Here is a 21,163-nt window from a genome sequence, read left to right on the forward strand (position 1 = left end):
GACAGAAAGGGATTTGAGCAACTCTTGGGATGTTTTGGATATGGAGGCAGAAATGAAGAAGGGGAACGACTCCTGCATTTGTGCCAGAGGAATGGAATGAAAATAGCAAACAGCTGGTTTATGAAGAGAGAAAGTCATGTTATCACCAGATACAGTTGGGATGGAAGAACCAAGAGTGTAATTGATTATATTCTAGTAGATAGGGAATGGGGAGAGAAAGTAACAAATGTGAAGGTAATTCAAAGTGTGAGTGCAGATGGAGACCATAGATTACTGGTGGGACAATGGAAAATGAATCAGTGTGTGAAAAATATAAAACAGAAGAAAGTGATGAGGATATGGGGTTGGAAACTGAAGGAGAGTGAATGTGCTGAGAAGTACAGAGAATTAATCACACAAAAATTTCCAAAAGAAGTTTTCTGCGATGTAGAAAAAGAATGGAGTTTATTCAAAGGCACTTTAGTCCAAGCAGCACAAAAATTATGTGGCAGAACATCTGGAAAGGAAAAAATAAGCAGTTAGAAGGAAAAATGGAGCATGGAGAAAGTGGTGGAAAACTAAAAATGACGAAGACCATAAAAGATATATAGAGGAAAAGAAGAAGTGCAAAGAAACAGTGAAAACAGCAAAGAAAAAGGCATGGGAAGAGTTTAAAAAAAAACTTTAAAAAGATGTGAAGAGCAATAAGAAAATGTTCTATAAAATGATGAAAAATGAAAGGAAGGCTTCTGAAGTACCAGTAAAGATGGAAACAGAGGACGGTACCATTTGAAGATCCAAGGAATATAAAAGATCTCTGAAAGGAACATTTTAAGAAGCTGTTAAACGCTGAGGAGCAAGTACTTGGGGAAACAACAAATAATGGAGAAATTGAGAGAAGTTGGGAAGCAGAATTAGGACAAATTACACGGGAACAAATGGAAAAAGCTGTGAAGAAGATGAATGGGGGGAAAGCCTCAGGACCTGATGAAGTATCAGTGGACATGATAAGAGCAGCAGGTCCAGTGGGAATGCAGTGGCTATATAGAGTACTATCAAGCGTGTGGAGGAATAGTAAAATACCTGACGACTGGAGAACAGGAGACATTGTTCCCATCTTCAAGAAAGGCAATAAAAGATTTTGTAAAAACTACACAGGAACAACCCTCATGAGTCATACAGCCAAGATTTTTGAAAGAATTTTACTAAATCGAATAAGTGAAAAGATAGAAAAGGAGCTGAGTGAAGAACAGCATGGATTTAGGAAAGGAAGAAGCACGATCGACGTGATATTTTCTATCCGTCAACTGATGGAAAAAAGTTGGGAGTATAACAAAAGGGTGATAATGGTTTTTATAGACATAGAAAAGGCATATGACTCAGTTGACAGGGAAAGACTCTGGGAAGAAATGAAGAAGATAGATGTAGAAGATGGATACATTAATGTTATAAAGACAATGTAGAGAGGACACAATTGTAGAATTAGAGCACCATTGGGGAACTCTGAATACTTCAAAATAAGACAAGGACTTAAGCTAGGAAGTATTCTATCTCCTGCACTCTTTAATGTTGTGATGGAGGGAATGAATAGGGCAGTTAAAGATATAGTAAAAGAAAAAGACAAAAAGATGATTTTGCAGATGATATGGTAATATGGGGTGATAAAGAGGTAGGTGTACAGTTACAGCTTGATGCGTGGAAGGAAATAATGGAAAGGTATGGATTAAAAATAAATAAAGATAAGAAGTAATGGTATTTGGAAGAGAGAAAGGAATCAACGGAAATTTACCTTGAATAGAGAACCCCTCAAAGTGGTAGAAAGTTTCACTTATTTAGGGAGTGATATATCTAGGGATGGAAGAATAACTAACGAAATTAATAGGAGGTTACAGAAGGGAGGCAATTTCTACCAAACAATAAAACACGTGATTTGGAATAATGAAGTTTCAGAAAAAGCAAAACTCCTTATGTATAAGAATTATTAATCCCTATTGTCACCTATGGTGGAGAAACATGGACAATGACAGAAAGGGACTGGAGCAGACTGCAAGCAGGGGAAATGAAATTTCTCGGAGCAGTTAAGGGAAAAACAAGAATGGACAGAGTAAGGACTGTAGAGATTAGAAAGGACCTCAAACAAGAAAGTATGAGAGTTGAAATTGAAAGAAAGAGATTAAGATGGTATGGGCATGTTAAGAGGATGCAAGGGCAGAGATTCCCCAAAATTATGGAATAACTAAAGATGGATGGGAAAAGACCTAGAGGACGCCCAAGAACACGGTGGGAGTGAGAATATCTGTAGAAAGGAGAGGTGTGACCTGGCAGCAAGTGGAGGAAGAAAAGTGGTGGGAGGACCGAGCCAGCACCCAGACCCAGCAGTAGCTGGAGCGGGATCCGGATATAGATAGAAGAGATTTGTCTCACAAATTTCACCTTAGATACTCCGTCTGCAAGTATTTTACGTATTGTACTTGCTAATTTAAAGTTTACGCCAAATTTTTTGATTCCTTTATCTATAGTTTGCCTGCAGGCGGAATGAAATCAGCGCACCACTACAATATCTTTCCATTTCAGCACTCTGCTGCCCTACAGAGGTAAATAAATAAATAATAAAAAAGTAAAGAAAGGTGGATACGTCGGTTCCTTGAGATCACCGAAGTTTAGCGTCGTGGCCAGTCCGTCCGGGTACGCAGCACGCCGTTAACAATTTTCCCGTTCCTGTCATGGAAGAGGGAACAGCAGGGCTTGTGGCGTAACGTGCCTCAGCAGCAGTGTCCTGAGTCAAGTCGCAAATCTCCCCCAGGAATTCGTAGGGCGCATGCGCACTCTTGCCCTCGCACGGGGCCTCTTGTGACCACTCGGTGCTCTTCGACAGAGCATTATCAAGTGGTTCCGCGTGCCCACGTGAAATACCGTCGGTACTGCAGTGCGGTGTTATTCACTACGATGAGTACCCGTGGAAGTGGAAAACAAAGGAAGATGTCGTGAAAATAGTGACATCCTCGTTAAAAAGAGCTTGTACTCGAGTGGTACAACTTCGCGGGGAAAAAAAAAAAAAAAAAAAAAAAAAAAAAAAAAAAAAAAAAAAAAAAAAAAAAAAAGAAGAAGAATCAGGTAACGATACCTGCTACAGAAAGCAATCTTGCGAGTGATAAAAATGCGATGAAAATGAAATAGTAGTAAAATACATTTTCAAAGTCCTTATGAAAGCGGAAGAAACCAGGGAGAAAGTTAAAACTCCAAACAAGGCAGTCTAAAAATGTAGTTTCTCTAGAGGAGGCGTTCCCAAACATTCAGAATCCGGGTACTATGATGGAACACCTTGTTTATGTTGCAGGTTTATAAAATTTCAAAAATCAGAAAATTTTATTGTATTCCGCGATTACTTCAATGTTAAAACATAACTAATAACATAGAAATCGTAATACATTTTAAAAAATAATTAATATCGCCAATATGTAGGAAAAAATTTATTAATGGTTTTTCGCGGAAAACTTTTGCACTTCCGGCGGAACACCAGATTTCTGCGGGACACGTTGTGGGAAATCCTGCCCTAGACGACTTCAATAAAGCGCTTATTACCCTAAGAAAATTTTTGGAGTATTATTAGCAGAAGAAGGAAATGCCAACGTTGAGAAAGTTGCTTATGTTTTCAAAAACTGAGATTTTCAGATATCTTTGAAAGAGATGCGATTTGGTTTCAGTTAAAAGAACCATCCAAACAATGTTGCGGCGCTGTTGCTAATGGAAAATAGAAATAATCGCATGGCATTGTTCGCCGGGAGGCCCCATTCGTGGAGTTCGGCCGCCGTATTGCACATCTTTCAGGTGACGCCACGTTGGCGACTTGCGAGGTCAATGACGATGAAAATGACAATGAAGGACGCACAACACCCAAGCTTCTGCTGGGATTCGAACCCGGGCCCATTGCAAGGTAGGTGCTAACGCTGCCACTACGCTACGGAAGCGCACGGCGCTATTGCTAATCATGCGCAGTACTTAAAGAGAGCAATTACAAATAGTAAAATGGGGCCAAATAAACCAGTGGTATTCACGGACGAAACGTGTGTGCACATTCATTATGCCACGAAAAATTGCTGGCAGCGTGAAGAAGTTCTGTGTGGAATGACTAATAGCAGTGCAGACCAAACAACTATTGTTCTCCGCACCGTGGGAGCAGTGGGTTCCATAGAGGAAGCAAAGTTAATTTATGGTTCTAAATCTAAATGCCAAGATTGTCACGATACTCTGAAAAGGAATTACTATCACAAACGTTAGAAGAGAAAGTGATTCTCTAAGCCAAAGCCACACAGCACGGACGTCCGGCGCTGTTTCGCGCGACCTCCGTGTTAAACAAATGAAGCAGTTCAGACACAGAGATGGCGTCGCTTCATGGTCCGCGGCGCGTCCGTTTGTCGTCGGATAAACAGCGAGGGGAAAGGAGGAGACAGGCACAGATAGGAGGAGGAGGAAACTGTAGGAGTGGGGAGAGGAGCAGGTGGACAGAGAACGGGAAGAGGGGAGGAAGAGATGCACAGATGGTGGGGAGAGGAGGAGGTGGATAGAGGAAGTGAAGACGGGCCGATGAACGGTGTGGCGGAACCGGTTTATTATATTTCGTGACTTAAATTACTTATAAATGATATTTGTCAGCGTAGGAATTCGTTTGATCTCAATAATGATTATCCCGGCTAATATTTGTCACTGTGCTAAAGAAATCTCCACTTGACGTTGTGTAGAAATGTTATCTGTAAAGTCGTATGAGTGGCACTAAATTGCGTATCATTTATCAGATTTTACACAACTGTTACTTAAGATGGAAGCACTTATCTCTAGCAAAGGGAACATATAGTCACAAAATACTACCCGTGCAAAACACTGACGTACGTCTCCTATTAAAATATTTCATGTAAATCGTCCGAAATAATTAGGCTTCATACATCAGCAAATAAGGAATTGATATTACGTAACGTGCTGTGAGCACTGTTTTTAAAGATACAATCTGAGTTGAATTCTGTCTTTTAAAGTAGATTCGGGACCACCGGTGCACATTTATTTCCATTCATTTATATCTAACAACATTTATGTTTGTTAAAAATCTCGATTCAAACTGCCGAGGAGATATTTTTGCTAAGATGGCGGCAGATACACGATAGTCAATTTGTCTATTGTTATTCTCGATTCCTTTTATATCAGGTTAATATACAAGGTCCGGCAGAAAAACCTCCCCTTTAAGGAAAGCTAATAAAAACAAAAACAAATAAGGTAGAACAATTTTATTTATACTAAATAAAAGTACATATTATGCCATTTTAGAAAATACTCTTATGGTCTTACTTTTTAAATAAAACATCCCTTAAATGGCTTCCTGCACTGTCGACACACTGATTGAGTCTTTCCCTCAAGTTATTCATTACTCTTTGAGTCATTTCAGGTGGAATAGCTTCAACCTCTTGTGTAATTGCTTCTTTCAGGGCTCGTAAAGATTGTGGACGTTGTTCATAAACTTTTGCTTTTAAATAGCCCCAAAGAAAGAAATCACAGGGCGTTAAGTCCGGCGATCGTGGGGGCCAGCCAATGTCTCCACGCAACGAGATCACATGTCCAGGAAACATTTCCTTCACCAATGCCAGTGACTGCCGCGCTGTGTGGGCTGTAGCACCATCTTGCTGGAACCACACGTTCTCTATTTCACCAAAAAGCTCCCTTAGTTGCGGTTGGAGAAAGTCGCGGAGCATGGCACAATAGCGTTCACTGTTGACGGTTAAATTCCTGTCATTTTCTTCGAAAAAGTAAGGACCGATCACTCCGGAATTGTAAACAGCACACCATACTGTTACTTTAGGGCTATGAAGTGGTCGTTGATGAAGTTCTTGGGGATTGTGTTCACACCAGTACCTGCAATTTTGGCTGTTCACTGTTCCGGCAAGGTGAAAGTGTGCTTCATCAGAAAAAATCACAATATCGTTGGGACGAATGTTCCGAAGAAGGTCTTGGCACAAACTTACACGGACACCACAGTCTCGTTCACTCAGTTCCTGCGTAGTTACAAGTTTGTAAGGATGCATTTTAAGATCTCGATGCAAGATTCTTCTCACACTTCGATCAGATATCCGTAATGCTGCCGCGTGCTTTTTAGCGGATCGTCGAGGAGATTGTTGAACTGAAGCTCTAACTGCATCAACATTTCCGGGGCCTGTTGCAGTCCGTGGTCGTCCAGGTGGTTTCCTTTTTAATGCGGAACCTGTCTCACGAAAGTTAGCAACCCAAGAATAAATTGCTTTCTTATCGGGAACAGGGTCCCGTCGTCCGAGCGCAAAGCGAACGCGAAAAGCACGTTGAGTATTAATAGGCGATTCGCCATTTTGAATAAAATCTTCCACTACGAAGGCACGATGTTCACCAGACCACGCCATGCCGTACACTGAAAACGGCACGTAGGCAGCTACTTAACGACGCGCCCCCCACCACTCTGCTCCTTCTACTGTCCGCTGCACGTTACTTTGTAATCGGGGAGTTTTTTATGCCGGACCCTGTATTTAGATAAAACTCTTTAAGCCTTTTATCTCTATTCTGTAGCATTTAAAATTATTTTCAATGAAAGCTACGTCATATTTTTTATACCAGTACTAGTAAACTCCGCTGTAAGTTATTAGCGCTAATGGCTGCGCTCCTAATTGCGGAGCTGAAAATTAACACTTAAAAACATTAATTAGATTGGATTACAATTGAAATAAATAGAAATCCACGTCTAGACAATAGCCACTCTATTTTTCAAATAATAATTAACAATATCGTTACAGGCTTTCTCTTCACAAACCTCACACGTCTCACGTCCGAAAAGTTCATCCGTTAGCACAGGAAGAACAACTGAACCTCAATTATCACAGATAACAAAAAAATGTTGTAATTGTTGTTGTCTACGAATGTAGTTCTCTGATAATAGTTCTAATTCACACAGAAATTAAATTATTACAGAAATAATGAAATAATGATCGTCATTTTTGCACGATACAGTCTTTTTATACGTAGTATCGATAATATTTGTTGAAGTTTGTACACTTAGTTCATTTTAACATCTTATGGCTGGAACATAGTGTTGTGGATATTAAGGCCGGTCCACAAGCAACGATCTGTCTGCGCAGATGTCTGTACATGCGGAAGATCGCTGCAAATGTGTTCACACGACACAAACTCCAATCTACTATTCGCCTGCCATCTGTCGGTGTAGAAAAGAAATATCAGTGCCAAGCGACTACGCTCGCCGAAAACGTCTGAAGTTTAATTAATTTATTTTGAAATTTAGGAATTGAAGAAATTCTTTTGTGGTCTGTGTTCGCAACTTGTGTTGTGTTCGCAACTTGTGTTGCAAAAAACATTCAGACAAAACGCAGGAAACAGAGAGAGCGGACAAAATGGTATACACTGTGGCTGCTAAAGCGAAAGCATTTTTCGCACGTACATTTACTGCGACAGTTGCAGGGCCACCCTAACGACTGGAGTAATTACACTCCTGGAAATTGAAATAAGAACACCGTGAATTCATTGTCCCAGGAAGGGGAAACTTTATTGACACATTCCTGGGGTCAGATACATCACATGATCACACTGACAGAACCACAGCCACATAGACACAGGCAACAGAGCATGCACAATGTCGGCACTAGTACAGTGTATATCCACCTTTCGCAGCAATGCAGGCTGCTATTCTCCCATGGAGACGATCGTAGAGATGCTGGATGTAGTCCTGTGGAACGGCTTGCCATGCCATTTCCACCTGGCGCCTCAGTTGGACCAGCGTTCGTGCTGGACGTGCAGACCGCGTGAGACGACGCTTCATCCAGTCCCAAACATGCTCAATGGGGGACAGATCCGGAGATCTTGCTGGCCAGGGTAGTTGACTTACACCTTCTAGAGCACGTTGGGTGGCACGGGATACATGCGGACGTGCATTGTCCTGTTGGAACAGCAAGTTCCCATGCCGGTCTAGGAATGGTAGAACGGTGGGTTCGATGACGGTTTGGATGTACCGTGCACTATTCAGTGTCCCCTCGACGATCACCAGTGGTGTACGGCCAGTGTAGGAGATCGCTCCCCACACCATGATGCCGGGTGTTGGCCCTGTGTGCCTCGGTCGTATGCAGTCCTGATTGTGGCGCTCACCTGCACGGCGCCAAACACGCATACGACCATCATTGGCACCAAGGCAGAAGCGACTCTCATCGCTGAAGATGACACGTCTCCATTCGTCCCTCCATTCACGCCTGTCGCGACACCACTGGAGGCGGGCTGCACGATGTTGGGGCGTGAGCGGAAGACGGCCTAACGGTGTGCGGGACCGTAGCCCAGCTTCATGGAGACGGTTGCGAATGGTCCTCGCCGATACCCCAGGAGCAACAGTGTCCCTAATTTGCTGGGAAGTGGCGGTGCGGTCCCCTACGGCACTGCGTAGGATCCTACGGTCTTGGCGTGCATCCGTGCGTCGCTGCGGTCCGGTCCCAGGTCGACGGGCACGTGCACCTTCCGCCGACCACTGGCGACAACATCGATGTACTGTGGAGACCTCACGCCCCACGTGTTGAGCAATTCGGCGGTACGTCCACCCGGCCTCCCGCATGCCCACTATACGCCCTCGCTCAAAGTCCGTCAACTGCACATACGGTTCACGTCCACGCTGTCGCGGCATGCTACCAGTGTTAAAGACTGCGATGGAGCTCCGTATGCCACGGCAAACTGGCTGACACTGACGGCGGCGGTGCACAAATGCTGCGCAGCTAGCGCCATTCGACAGCCAACACCGCGGTTCCTGGTGTGTCCGCTGTGCCGTGCGTGTGATCATTGCTTGTACAGCCCTCTCGCAGTGTCCGGAGCAAGTATGGTGGGTCTGACACACCGGTGTCAATGAGTTCTTTTTTCCATTTCCAGGAGTGTATTTACAGATGGATGTCGAAACTTACAATTGTCTCTTAACGCTCGTAACCTCTCATATTATACGAAATAATACTTGAATGAGAAGAGCAATTTCTCTCCATGAACGGCTGACGGTGACATTAAGATTCCTGACAACAGGAAGGTGCTATAAGGAGTTTAAATTTTCAACTGCTATTTCTAAACAAGCATTGTGTGAAATTATACCCAACACAAGTGAAGCTATTTACGCTGTCCTGAAGTATGAGTTCATGAAGGCAAGTCAAGTACATTAATTCTGTCGAGTGACAAATAATATTTTTGCTGATGAAGAATCATAATATTTTTGCTGTTTTAGACGTGTTTGAATCACAAAATACCACATACTTGGCTGGTATATTTCATCCACTCCAACACCAGGTCTTCGAGATTTTTTGTCTTTTGATAATTATTTACAGTAAACAGTCCACAACGATTTTTATTATTACCGTTTCTCAGTTCACCGGTGCGTGAACTTCTCGTAATTTTTCAATCAATGCATTGTATACAGCTGTCTTTTTGTTCCTGTCACTGTACTCTTTACTTTTAATCTTCCACAAACATGGGTCATTTCTATAAAGTTCAGGGAATTCACTGATAAACTGTCTAGAACACTGACGAGCGTCAGCCATTTTAATGCTCCGTGCGCACAAAGACAAACACTAGACTCAACAAGCAGCTGTTTCGCGCTAGATTTGCGACGATCTCCTGTCCACACGCTCCGACTTGTCTGCGCAGATGTGGTTTGAACCCACAGATTTGAGACGATTTGCTCAAACCTCTAACTCCAACTTCGAGGTCTGCACACACCTCATGTCGCTGCAAATCTCCTGTCCCCACGCAACGATCTGTCTGCGCAGATGTGATGTGCACAGACATTGGCGCAGACAGATCGTTGCGTGCGGACGGGCCTTTAGAACGGGAAGAGGGGGAGGAAGAGATGGACAGAGATAGGGGGAAGAGGAGAAGGGAAGAGACAGAGGGAGGAGGACTTAGATAGAGGGCGGTGGAGAGGACGGAGAGACGGGAAAGGAGAAGATGGGCTGACAGAAGTACTGTAAGTAGCTGGGCAGCGCCGCCGTGTGCTCGGCTAGTATAGTAATAAATGTTGGTCTGGAGAGTGCAGCACGTGACCGCGACGGTGACGTGGAAACCGACATTGCGGATCGAACTGGAACGCCGTCTTGCGAAACAGATGCAGCGGATGAAGAGCTCGGCGTCTACCGTTTGTATGATGAACCACCCACTTCGTAACTGCAATCGCCAAGGTTAGCGCAGTTTTCGTGGTAAAACTTCTCTCCGGAATCTACTCACGATAAGCCGGCCGAACCGCCCTCTCTCCCAGCTGCAATAACACCCACACCCACCCACCCGCTCACACACACACACACACACACACACACACACACACACACACACACACACACACACACACACCGCACACACACAACAGGTACAGCCACATTCAACAGATACACTAACGCACACAGACTGCGCGAGGGAGAGGTGCCTGTGGGCGCCAAGTACAGGGCAGAACCTTTCCAATCCAGGCGACTGACTCTGCCCTTCCGGGTCTTCCAGCCACTCATGACATACGAATGTTTACTTTACCTTTTTTTAAAAAAAAAATCAGTAACCTGTGGCAGGAGATTGACTTGAGATTAAATATTAGTTCAGAATATGGTCTACCCATACTAAAACCACCTTGACATTCACATAAATGATTGTCCAGGGTTGTTTACACCCTGTTTAGTAAAGTCTTGGAAAATATTTCATATGCAACTGGTAGGAAAAAAATTCCTTTTTAGTTGTCAACGCCATGTTTATTGCCTTCTTTATGTACAGGTGACCTTCCACTCTCCTGTGTTTTTTTATGTTTTCCACATGACTTTAAAGATTAATTTCAGCTTATTTTTAAATTTTTGATTCCGCTGTGATAGAGCCTTCTAGAATAGATTTAGTATTTCTTTAGATTTTAATTAATTTTTCAGATTCTTAGTAGACACGATTTCTGTAAGAGTTTCCTTATGGATTGGTTCTGAACAATTTTATTTTATACTGGTGTAAGCCGCTGTTTCGCTCGCAAAGACTGCATGGTCTGTGCAGATTTTTTTCTTTAATTGAATTTGTATGTTGTTTCCTAATTGCAACACACTCTAAACGTTTCACGCTAATTAATGGCAAAGAAATATGGTCTTTTCCGAATGTACTTCTGACCAAAAAGCAGTTTTGGTAGCTGCAGTCGAAGCTTCTTGTTAATCATGCATTTTGCGTCCTTGTCGTGGTATTTCCACAGTAACATTTCTCCCCTGACACTTATTTCTGTATATATCTAACGCAGAAGTGAATACCATAGATTTTACTTAAAAAAATTTTTAATACAACTAAATATGTTATTAAAAATTTTCGTCCCCTATTCGACCCTCTTAGTGGTTCAAGTTCCAAAAATGCTGAAACATTTACTTTTTTATTTCTGACGGAAACCAATACCAGTTTTCGTAGCTCTGGCTTCAAAATATCCTCAATGCCGACATCTTTTCAAAAAGTCTTTCCTCTTCCTCCCCCCCTCCCCTAGGAGTGAAATTTCGACAGCCCCTTCTTAAAGGACGTCTACAGCAAAAGATCCACATCCACTCCGCATTTCAAGTTTGTGTCCTTAGCGGTATGGGCTGAACGATGATGAGTCCGTGACCAATCTGGACCTATTTTACCCCCTTAGGGGTTGAATTTCTAAAAACAGTGAGATACTTTTTTTTTAATTTCTAACCAAGAAATCAAACATAAATTTTCAAAGGTTTACTTTTAAAAATCCTTTCCAATAAAATATTTTCGTAAAACATTTCACCCCTATAGCACCACCGAATGGGTTGAATTTCCAAAAACAGTAAAGTGCTTTTTTTAATTTGTAGCTAAGAAGCTACATTCATATTATGATAGATTTAGCTTTAAAAATGCTTTCATACGGATAAACTTCCACAAAATATTTCATCCCCTATTTTACGCCCTTATGGGTTGAATATCCAAAAACACTGAAACACGTGTTTTTAATTGTAACCGAGAAATGAAGTACCCATTTTCACAGATGTATCTTTAAAAATACATTAGTAGGTCTTTAATAATGATTTATTTTTAAAAAACGATTTCACCCCCATAGAGGTTAAATTTCCATAAATGATGAAACACACATTTTCAATTTCTGATTGGGAAACCAAATACTAATTTTCCTAGGTCTAGCTTCGAAATTGCCTTAATAGTGAGATATTTTCAAAAAACCATTCAGCCCCTATTTTTACCCCCTTCGTGGTGGCATTTCGAAAAATCCCTTCTTAAACCACCTCTCCCAATTTCAAGTTGGTATCCTCAGCCGTTTTGGCTGGATGTTGATGAGTCATTGAGTCAGTCAATCGGGACATTGCCTCATGTGTACAAAGATTTATTTTAAAGCATTCCAAATTCCATGTTTATAATTCTGTTTTCATGTTTTCCGCTGTAGTTTCTTAGGATCCCGTCTTAAGTGAATGTGTTGTAATTCCATCCGACAGAAAACTAATAAAAATAATAATCTTCCAGTTGTAAAAATTTTTGCATTACAGTTTTTGTTTGAGAGCCTCCAGTTCTCTTCAACAATACACCACGTAAGGACCTCGGTTCTTTCGCTGGGCGCAATTGCACAGGACATCTGAGAGACTGTCTCCTCTCCGAAAAACGGCGTTCGCTAGCATTGCGAGCTTTTTTTTATTTTGTGTGTATACAGTGTGCTTCAGGACTAGCAGTAAATATTTTAGGAAGAGGTACTACAGAGCAACTAGAATAATAACACATCTCGAATTTCAGCTCTTGGAAGGTTACCCAAACATACACTCACCGAAGAAAGTGAAGCCAAATGATTAAATTCAAAGTTGATATCATAAATTCCACCTCCGACTTGAATGCACTTTCGGATTCGCTAACATCTCCTGTAGGCCTGCTTGACGTTCTTTTACGAGGGCAGCACTGTTCACAATCCCAGCGATCAGTTCGTTTCTTGAGTTTCCTTTTTCCTTGTAGGATTCGTGTTTCAACTATCTCCATAGATAGACTTCTATAGGGGTAGAGTCCGGGAACCTAGGTGGCTAAGAAACGTCACTATTTCAAAAATTACTTGCAGTGTGTGACCTGTGTTTTATATCGGACAAATCCGTGGAGCTTTTAACATAAGATATAAGGAACACTTACTAAGGAAGGAGGGTACTAATGTTTATAATTCTACTTTCGCGGAGCATTTATTAATATTGGACACAATCCAAAAGGGTTAAATGGAGTGACGATTCTACATAGAGAGAAGAAAGCGTGGGAACTTGATGTCTTGGAAGAACTTGCGGTCGGCACTGTATGCCATGACCTGTTTGCATATTTTATGTAAAGCATATTTCCCCCTGTTTCCTAATTGTAACATATTGATAAAATCTGCTACAGTACGTTCTTTATTCTCATAATGTATTTGAAATTAACCACGTTATTCATTTTATGCACTGTATTGTACAGTCAATTTTTTAAAAAAATATTTTGTTCCTATTGTGTCTTTCATACATGCTTTCTTTTATACTACATACAATTTACTTTGTTTATCACGCTACTATTGCGAGTAAGTGGCGCGCTTTGCCCCATGTTTAGCTGGCATCGCAAACTGCTGCCACACGTTCACTCCAATCTCTGTTCTTTTAACAATTTTTGCTGTTTCCATGGAGTACTTCATTCCATATTTTCTACTGTTTGGCATGAGCTCCTTCGCTCATCATGTAAGTTTAGAATTTTAACGTCAGTTACATTATGTAAGTCCAGTTTTATTTCGCATACTCCATTTCAATGATGTAAAGCATAGAGTATTTTATTTTATAATGTGTTTGTATTATTATAGGTGAGTTTCCTTTTACAGATGATACCCTCTCTGGTATTGAACCTTGGTCAAGGTTTTTATAAGCTGTATAATATATATATATTGACAGAAAAAGAGAAATGTTTGTCTCAACAAAAAATGTTTCCGACAAATGACAATATATTCTTCAAAAGCAAGTGATTAAGTCACCAAACAACTAAAAAAATTGGGTCAAATGTGCTTTCAGGTCACATCACCTCAGCATTTACCGAAATAGAATTATCGGTGATGGGTCCAAAGGAGCGGGATGAGAGAAACAGAGCTTCAATAAATTTAAATAAAAAAGTAATTGCTCATGTATTTTAAAGTAAATATATAATGTAGCACCAGTAATCAACATTTTAACACCGATCAAACACCCATATTTATTGCCAAGTACGACAAAAACCGTATTTAAGCAAGTAAATACATGAAAATTTCAAGAAAAATTAGAAATATGCTTTTTATTCGTCTCTCCTTGAATTAAGATACGTCATTCGTATCCACAACAGTTGGCAACACTACTCACGGTTCATGTGTAACCGAAAAGCATTTAAATTAAATCACTCGAACCCGGATACTGGGGAAAACGCTCATCCAGTATAACTGCAGTAACTGTCAGAGACCTACGTCATTCTGTTGTCTCACATTGGGTGGAACCACTCAAACCGGACAGTGGGTGAAAATACTGTTAATAGCTGACGAAGCAACAGAGGCGTTTTTCAATCGACAGAAAAAAATGACTGCACAAAGAAACAATTGACTCCCCAATTGATAGTTGAAACGAATGGGTTGTCCCATTACTAGCTGAGTGATTTCCAAGAATGTTGCATGTCGAAGTCGCAGATTCGATAGATATCGAACGTGCGATTCTAAATCGACCGTGACACTGTTGTGTCGGGAGTTGTGAGCAACGCTTACAATGAACACTAAAGCAACGACAAAAGAACAACGTCGACTAAAATACTTGTAATTACAAAGGAAATGACTTACGTTACTCGTCATTGACGTTGTCCTCACCAAAAAGTCCATTTGATTTGTGTGCCACTGAAGCACTCCATTTTTGCCGTAAACTGGGCAGACTCCGCCTATGTCACGTGAAAAAATGGGCAGTGCGTCACATGCGTCAACTTTTCATTGTAAGTCAGTTTCTGATGCTGTCGCGTGGAGGGTGTTCTCTCTAATCCAATTATGCTGGTCTGGATCAATAATTTTGAGCAGTCAAACCATGTATTTTCCCAACAGTCGTTCTTGCACCACTGTTTTCACAATGATATTGTAAGGGCGTTTCAGTATCAGAACTCTTCTTACGAACTTTCATAGTCTTCGCTCCACTGTAAACTACACAATCTTTTCTTTCGTTACCTGGTATTTGTTCATATTTCCGTCAAAAATTAAGACAATTCTCTGCATTACTTAAAATTGGAGTCAGACTCTTCCACGTCAGGAAGTCGGCCGAAGAAACGTCTACGGTAATAGACATGCCAACTCACTACCAGCATACATTGAACAGCCAAATAAACTGATAAATCTGCCTGATATCGTGTAGGGCCCCCCGCGAACGCGCAGAAGTGCGACGTGGCATGGACTCGACAAATGTCTGAAGTAGTTCTGGAGGGAAGTGACTCCATGAATCCTGCAGGGCTGTCCATAAATCCGTAAGAGTACGAGCGCGTTGAGATCGCATCTGAACAGTACGTTCCAAGGCATCCCGGACATGCTCGGGGAGTTTGTGGCCAGCGGAAGTGTTTAAACTCAGAAGAGTATTCCTGGACCCAATCTGTTGCACTTCTGTCACGTTCAACGATTCTCTTCAGTCGCCGTTGGCCCGGTCTTGCAGGATATTTTCCCGGCCGCAGCAATGTCGGAGATTTGATATTTTACCGGATTCCTGATACTCGCGGTACACTCGTAAATTCGTTGTACGGGAAAATCTCCACTTCATCGCTACCTCTGAGATGCTGTGTCCCATCGCTCGTGCACCGACTATAACACCACGTTCAAACTCACTTAAATCTTGATAACCTGCCATTGTGGCAGGAGTAACCGATCTAACAACTGCGCCAGATACTTTTGTCGACCGCAGCGTCGTATTCTACCTGTGTACATATCTTTGTATCTGAAGACGCGTACCCATACCAGTTTCTTTCGCGCGTCAGTATAAATCCTATGGGTTTCCGTAGCAACGCACAGACAATTTATCGCAACTCCCACCACCGCAGTTGCCTGATCAGTTTACAGTGTGACACGTTCGGTATCTATGGTTTGGGAGCTATAACGTCGCAGTCTGGCTAACTAGCGGTAGACCTGTATATATTAACGTTATATAAAAAATCCATTTTGCCTGCGCTGAAATTCCACCGAGTGCGTATTATTTGTCTCGATCACGTCAAGCAATTAAGTGCTGCCCGGCGTATTTAAACACAGCTACACGTAGGGACACATCAGTTCCTATTCCGGTATTAATCATAGCTTCAGTACATACACAACACTAATATCTCCACTAAAGTTTTTCAGTTTACTAGAGCCTAATAGTTCGTAACAGAGCGATAATTTGTTAATGCGGCAGAGAGTACTTATGCACGTCGCGTTCCTTGGACAATCAATGTCGTCGCACAGATAATTATTTATTGAATACACAATACTGAATGGATTGAAAGACGTTATTAACGCAGTAATAACACTGGATGCTGGTTTATTGCACTATTTCCACATCCTAACATTGCCGTAAGGAAGTAGCTTTTCCTATCTGGCTGGAATTAATGACGTATACTTCAGTCCAAGATATTACGCAAGTTCCCGAGTCCATTAATGATTTTACGAAAGTTAATTCTTTTCTCACAATTCGTTTTCAAAGTTTAGTCTCTATATTGGTACATCAATAATTGTTTCTAACTTTTGGTAATGTCCACTCTTTTACTGAAAATATTCAATTGAAGACCATTTCGAATCTTTCACTGTCTGTATTCTACGTGATATCCTATTTGAAGTTACTGATTTACTTCTTACAAGTTCAGTGCGTCGTTGTAGTTCGCAAATCTTTAGCGTTCTTGTCGCGCTCACGCATACGAGCACACGCTGATGTACGACTTGCTCCGGCAATCTCTCGTAACACAGTAACAGTGCATGGCTCTTCCTTAGGTATTACACACGATTCTCAAATAGTACTCATAAGGATTATTTTTTGAGATCGTTCCTCCTACGCCGTGAATTCTAATTACGGTACTTTCCGATCTACTATGATTGTATTTTGAAACTAATGGGATTCTATCTTTTTTATTTCATTCTTTTTCAAAACACTAAGCTACTTGGTACTGAATTTCTTTTCTATCTACGTGCTACTATTCAAGAAACATTATTCCAAAAGGGGCTTTATTTTTTTTCTTTTTTTTATGAAATTTGGAACTTGATTTTTGGGAGTTTTGGGCTTTGGGTACTATTTTTATATTCTTCATTTTTCGTCCAAAGGAAGCGGCGTTACAGAGCCTGAGCTTCGCCCTATACACGTCACACGTAATAACCACGTGGAGAAAATTCGAGAAATTAGAGCCAATAGCGAAGCTTTCCGGCAGTCTTTCTTCCAAACGTGCCATTCGTGAGTGGAACATAGTCGGAGCGCTCAGTTAGTGGCACAATAAAAAAAGTGGTTCAAATGGCTATGAGCACTATGGGACACAACTGCTGTGGTCATAAGTCCCCTAGAACTTAGAACTACTTAAACCTAACTAACCTAAGGACATCACACACAACCATGCCCGAAGCAGGATTCGAACCTGCGACCGTAGCGGTCGTGCGGTTCCAGACTGTAGCGCCTTTAACCGCTCGGCCACTCCGGCCGGCCAGTGGTACAATAAGTACCCTCCACCACACACCAGTAGGTGGCGTGTGGAGTATGATGTAGATGTAGGCAAACATCCCTGGAAAGGACCAGTAGCTGAAATACCGCGGTAGCTGAGGCTACGGAAAAATCGCTCCTTTCGGAGTATAGCGTCCCCAGCGAAATAATACGAAAATATTAAATAAACAGTATTTATAAAGAAGAGACATTTAAAAATTGAATAATATGTATTTTTATCATTGCTCTGTGTAAGTTTCGAGGGCAAAGAAATATAAAAAAATGATCTAAAGAGACAACAAGATACGCTCTTTTGTTAATTTTTCAGTCGTCTTCACTTCTTTTCTTGTCTTGATTGCGTGTAGACGGACATCTTGCGAGTGCTGGCAAATGTAAGTATATTTGTATGAATTAAGTAGATAATATATTGATTTAATATTATTGTGCACTTTTAATTTGTAAGAGGTGATCCCGATTTCATGTCCACCTTCCTTGAATTAACCTGCGTTCAAGTAATTTACACTTCAACAATCGCAGCGGCCGATGCAGCTAACGACGCCATTACGTGGCGATATTAACTTATAAAAATTTAGCGGAGGCGAAAAACTCGCCCGCTATTAACATAATATTCATTTTTCTCCACAGCCGCCCGACGTCGCAGAAAATACGTAGCTTTAAGGTACTTATTTTCAGTACCACAGCCGAGAGCCAGAGCCTGGACTCCGACTATAATGCAATGGTTAACGGAGGTAAGAAAAAATACTCTCGCGCGTGTGTGGGCCGCAATTGTAATTAATAACTAATGAAATTTTGCTTTAAAGTGAGCTGACTAGCCGAAGAAATTGATATGAAAAGTTTATTACATTGTTCAGCTTATATGCTCATATTTTAAGATTCAGTGAGTCAAACGATCATTAACGTAACAAATAATTTGAGATTAATATTGTTAAAAAGGAGAACTTCAGGAAAACAGTTAATCGTAAATCAAAATTGAATGAAATATCATTTTTATTAAGGCCCACCACGTAAGTCGGCAACAACCAAACTAATGATAATAATATATTAAATTACGACGGCCGACGGACGCGAGAGGAGCCAGTGCCGGCAGCTTGGCGCGTTATCGCAGGCCCGGGTCACTGAGGTGATGTAAACACACACGAGAGGCGGGGATGGGGACCGCACGCGCTGCGCCAGTGTCTTCTGCGGACGGGCGGGCTGCAGAAGCCGGAGCCGCCATGTTGGCTCCCTGCCTGCTGGTTTCCGCGTGTCTGGTGCGGCTGCTCAGCGCCCAGGTAGGACGAGTTGCCTCCGCTGCAGCTGCTGCTTCTGTCCCAGAATGGAGGCAGCTGACCGACTCTTTCCGTACCGTCGTGTTGTTGTTGTTGTGGTCTTCAGTCCTGAGACTGGTTTGAAGCAGCTCTCCATGCTACTCTATCCTGTGCAAGCTTCTTCATCTCCCAGTACTTACTGCAACCTACATCCTTCTCAATCAGCTTAGTGTATTCATTTCTTGGTCTCCCTCTACGATTTTTACCCTCCACACTGCCCTCCAATGCTAAATTTGTGATCCCTTGATGCCTTAAAACATGTCCTACCAACCGGTCCCTTCTTTTTGTCAAGTTGTGCCACAAACTCCACTTCTCCCCAATACTATTCAATACCTCCTCATTAGTTATCTGATCTACCCATCTAATCTTCAGCATTCTTCTGTAGCACCACATTTCGAAAGCTTCTATTCTCTTCTTGTCCAAACTATGTATCGTCCATGTTTCACTTCCATACATGGCTACACTCCATACAAATACTTTTAGAAACGACTTCCTCACACTTAAATCTATACTCGATGTTAACAAATTTCTCTTCTTCAGAAACGCTTTCCTTCCCATTGCCAGTCTACATTTTATATCCTATCTACTTCGACCATCATCAGTTATTTTACTCCCTAAATAGCAAAACTCCTTTACTACTTTGTCTCATTTCCTGATCTAATTCCCTCAGCATCACCTGATTTAATTTGACTACATTCCATTATACTCGTTTTGCTTTTGTTGATGTTCATCTTATATCCTCCTTTGAAGACACTGTCCATTCTGTTCAACTGCTCTTCCAAGTCCTTTGCTGTCTCTGACAGAAATACAATGTCATCGGCGAACCTCAAAGTTTTTATTTCTTCTCCATGGATTTTAATACCTACTCCGAACTTTTCTTTTGTTTCCTTTACTGCTTGCTCAATATGCAGATTGAATAACATCGGGGAGAGGCTACAACCAAGTCTCACTCCCTTCCCAACCAATGCTTCCCTTTCATGTCCCTCGACTCTTATAACTGCCATCTGGTTTCTGTACAAATTGTAAATAGCCTTACGCTTCCTGTATTTTACCCCTGCCACCTTTAGAATTTGAAAGAGAGTATTCCAGTTAACATTGTCAAAAGCTTTCTCTAAGTCTACATATGCTGGAATCGTAGGTTTGCCTTTCCTTAATCTTTCTTCTAAAATAAGTCGTAAGGTTAGTATTGCCTCACGTGTTCCAACATTTCTACGGAATCCATACTGATCTTCCCCGAGGTCCGCTTCTACCAGTTTTTCCATTCGTTTGTAAAGAATTCGCATTAGTATTTTACAGCTGTGACTTATTAAACTCATAGTTCGGTAATTTTCACATCTGTCAACACCTGCTTTCTTTGGGATTGGAATTATTATATTCCTCTTCAAGTCTGAGGGTATTTCGCCTGTCTCATACATCTTGCTCACCAGGTGGTAGAGTTTTGTCATGACTGGCTCTCCCAAGGCCGTCAGTAGTTCTAATGGAATGATGTCTAATCCCGGGGCCTTGTTTCGACTCAGGTCTTTCAGTGCTCTGTCAAACTCTTCACGCAGTGTCTTAGCTCCCATTTCGTCTTCATCTACATCCTCTTCCATTTCCATAATATTGTCCTCAAGTACATCGCCCTTGTATAAACCCTCTATATACTCCTTCCACCTTTCCGCCTTCCCTTCTTTGCTTAGAACTGGGTTTTCATCTGAGCTCTTGATATTTATACAAGTGGTTCTCTTATCTCCGAAGGTCTCTTTAATTTTCCTGTACGCAGTATCTATCTTACCCCTAGTGAGATAAGCCCCTACATCCTTACATTTGTCCTCTAGCCATCCCTGCTTAGCCATTTTGCACTTCCTGTCAATCTCATTTTTGAGACGTTTGTATTCCTTTTTGCCTGCTTCATTTACTGCATTTTTATATTTTATCCTTTCATCAATTAAATTCAATATTTCTTCTGTTAGCCAAGGATTTCTATTAGCCCTCGTCTTTTTACCTACTTGATCGTCTGCTACCTTCACTACTTCATCCCTCAAAGCTACCCATTCTTCTTCTACTGTATTTCTTTCCCCCATTCCTGTCAATTGTTCCCTTATGCTCTCCCTGAAACTCTGTACAACCCCTGGTTCTTTCAGTTTATCCAGGTCCCATCTCCTTAAATTAGCACCTTTTTGTAGTTTCTTCAGTTTTAAT

General features: G+C 41.6%; 1 protein-coding gene across 2 annotated transcripts in view; it reads left to right on the forward strand.

Moving 5' to 3' along the window:
* Window positions 1-18,851: 18,851 nt before the first annotated feature.
* LOC126106481 (gamma-interferon-inducible lysosomal thiol reductase-like) overlaps window positions 18,852-21,163 on the forward strand; it is a 104,422-nt gene continuing 102,110 nt past the window's right edge. For both annotated transcript variants that reach the window (XM_049912780.1, XM_049912781.1), the window contains exon 1: window positions 18,852-18,946. In XM_049912780.1, the coding sequence (XP_049768737.1) occupies window positions 18,890-18,946 (57 nt within the window). In that variant the 5' untranslated portion in view covers window positions 18,852-18,889. The remainder of the gene's footprint in view (window positions 18,947-21,163) is intronic.

The sequence above is a fragment of the Schistocerca cancellata genome, chromosome 10 (genome assembly GCF_023864275.1).
Source record: "Schistocerca cancellata isolate TAMUIC-IGC-003103 chromosome 10, iqSchCanc2.1, whole genome shotgun sequence".
NCBI lineage: Eukaryota > Metazoa > Arthropoda > Insecta > Orthoptera > Acrididae > Schistocerca > Schistocerca cancellata.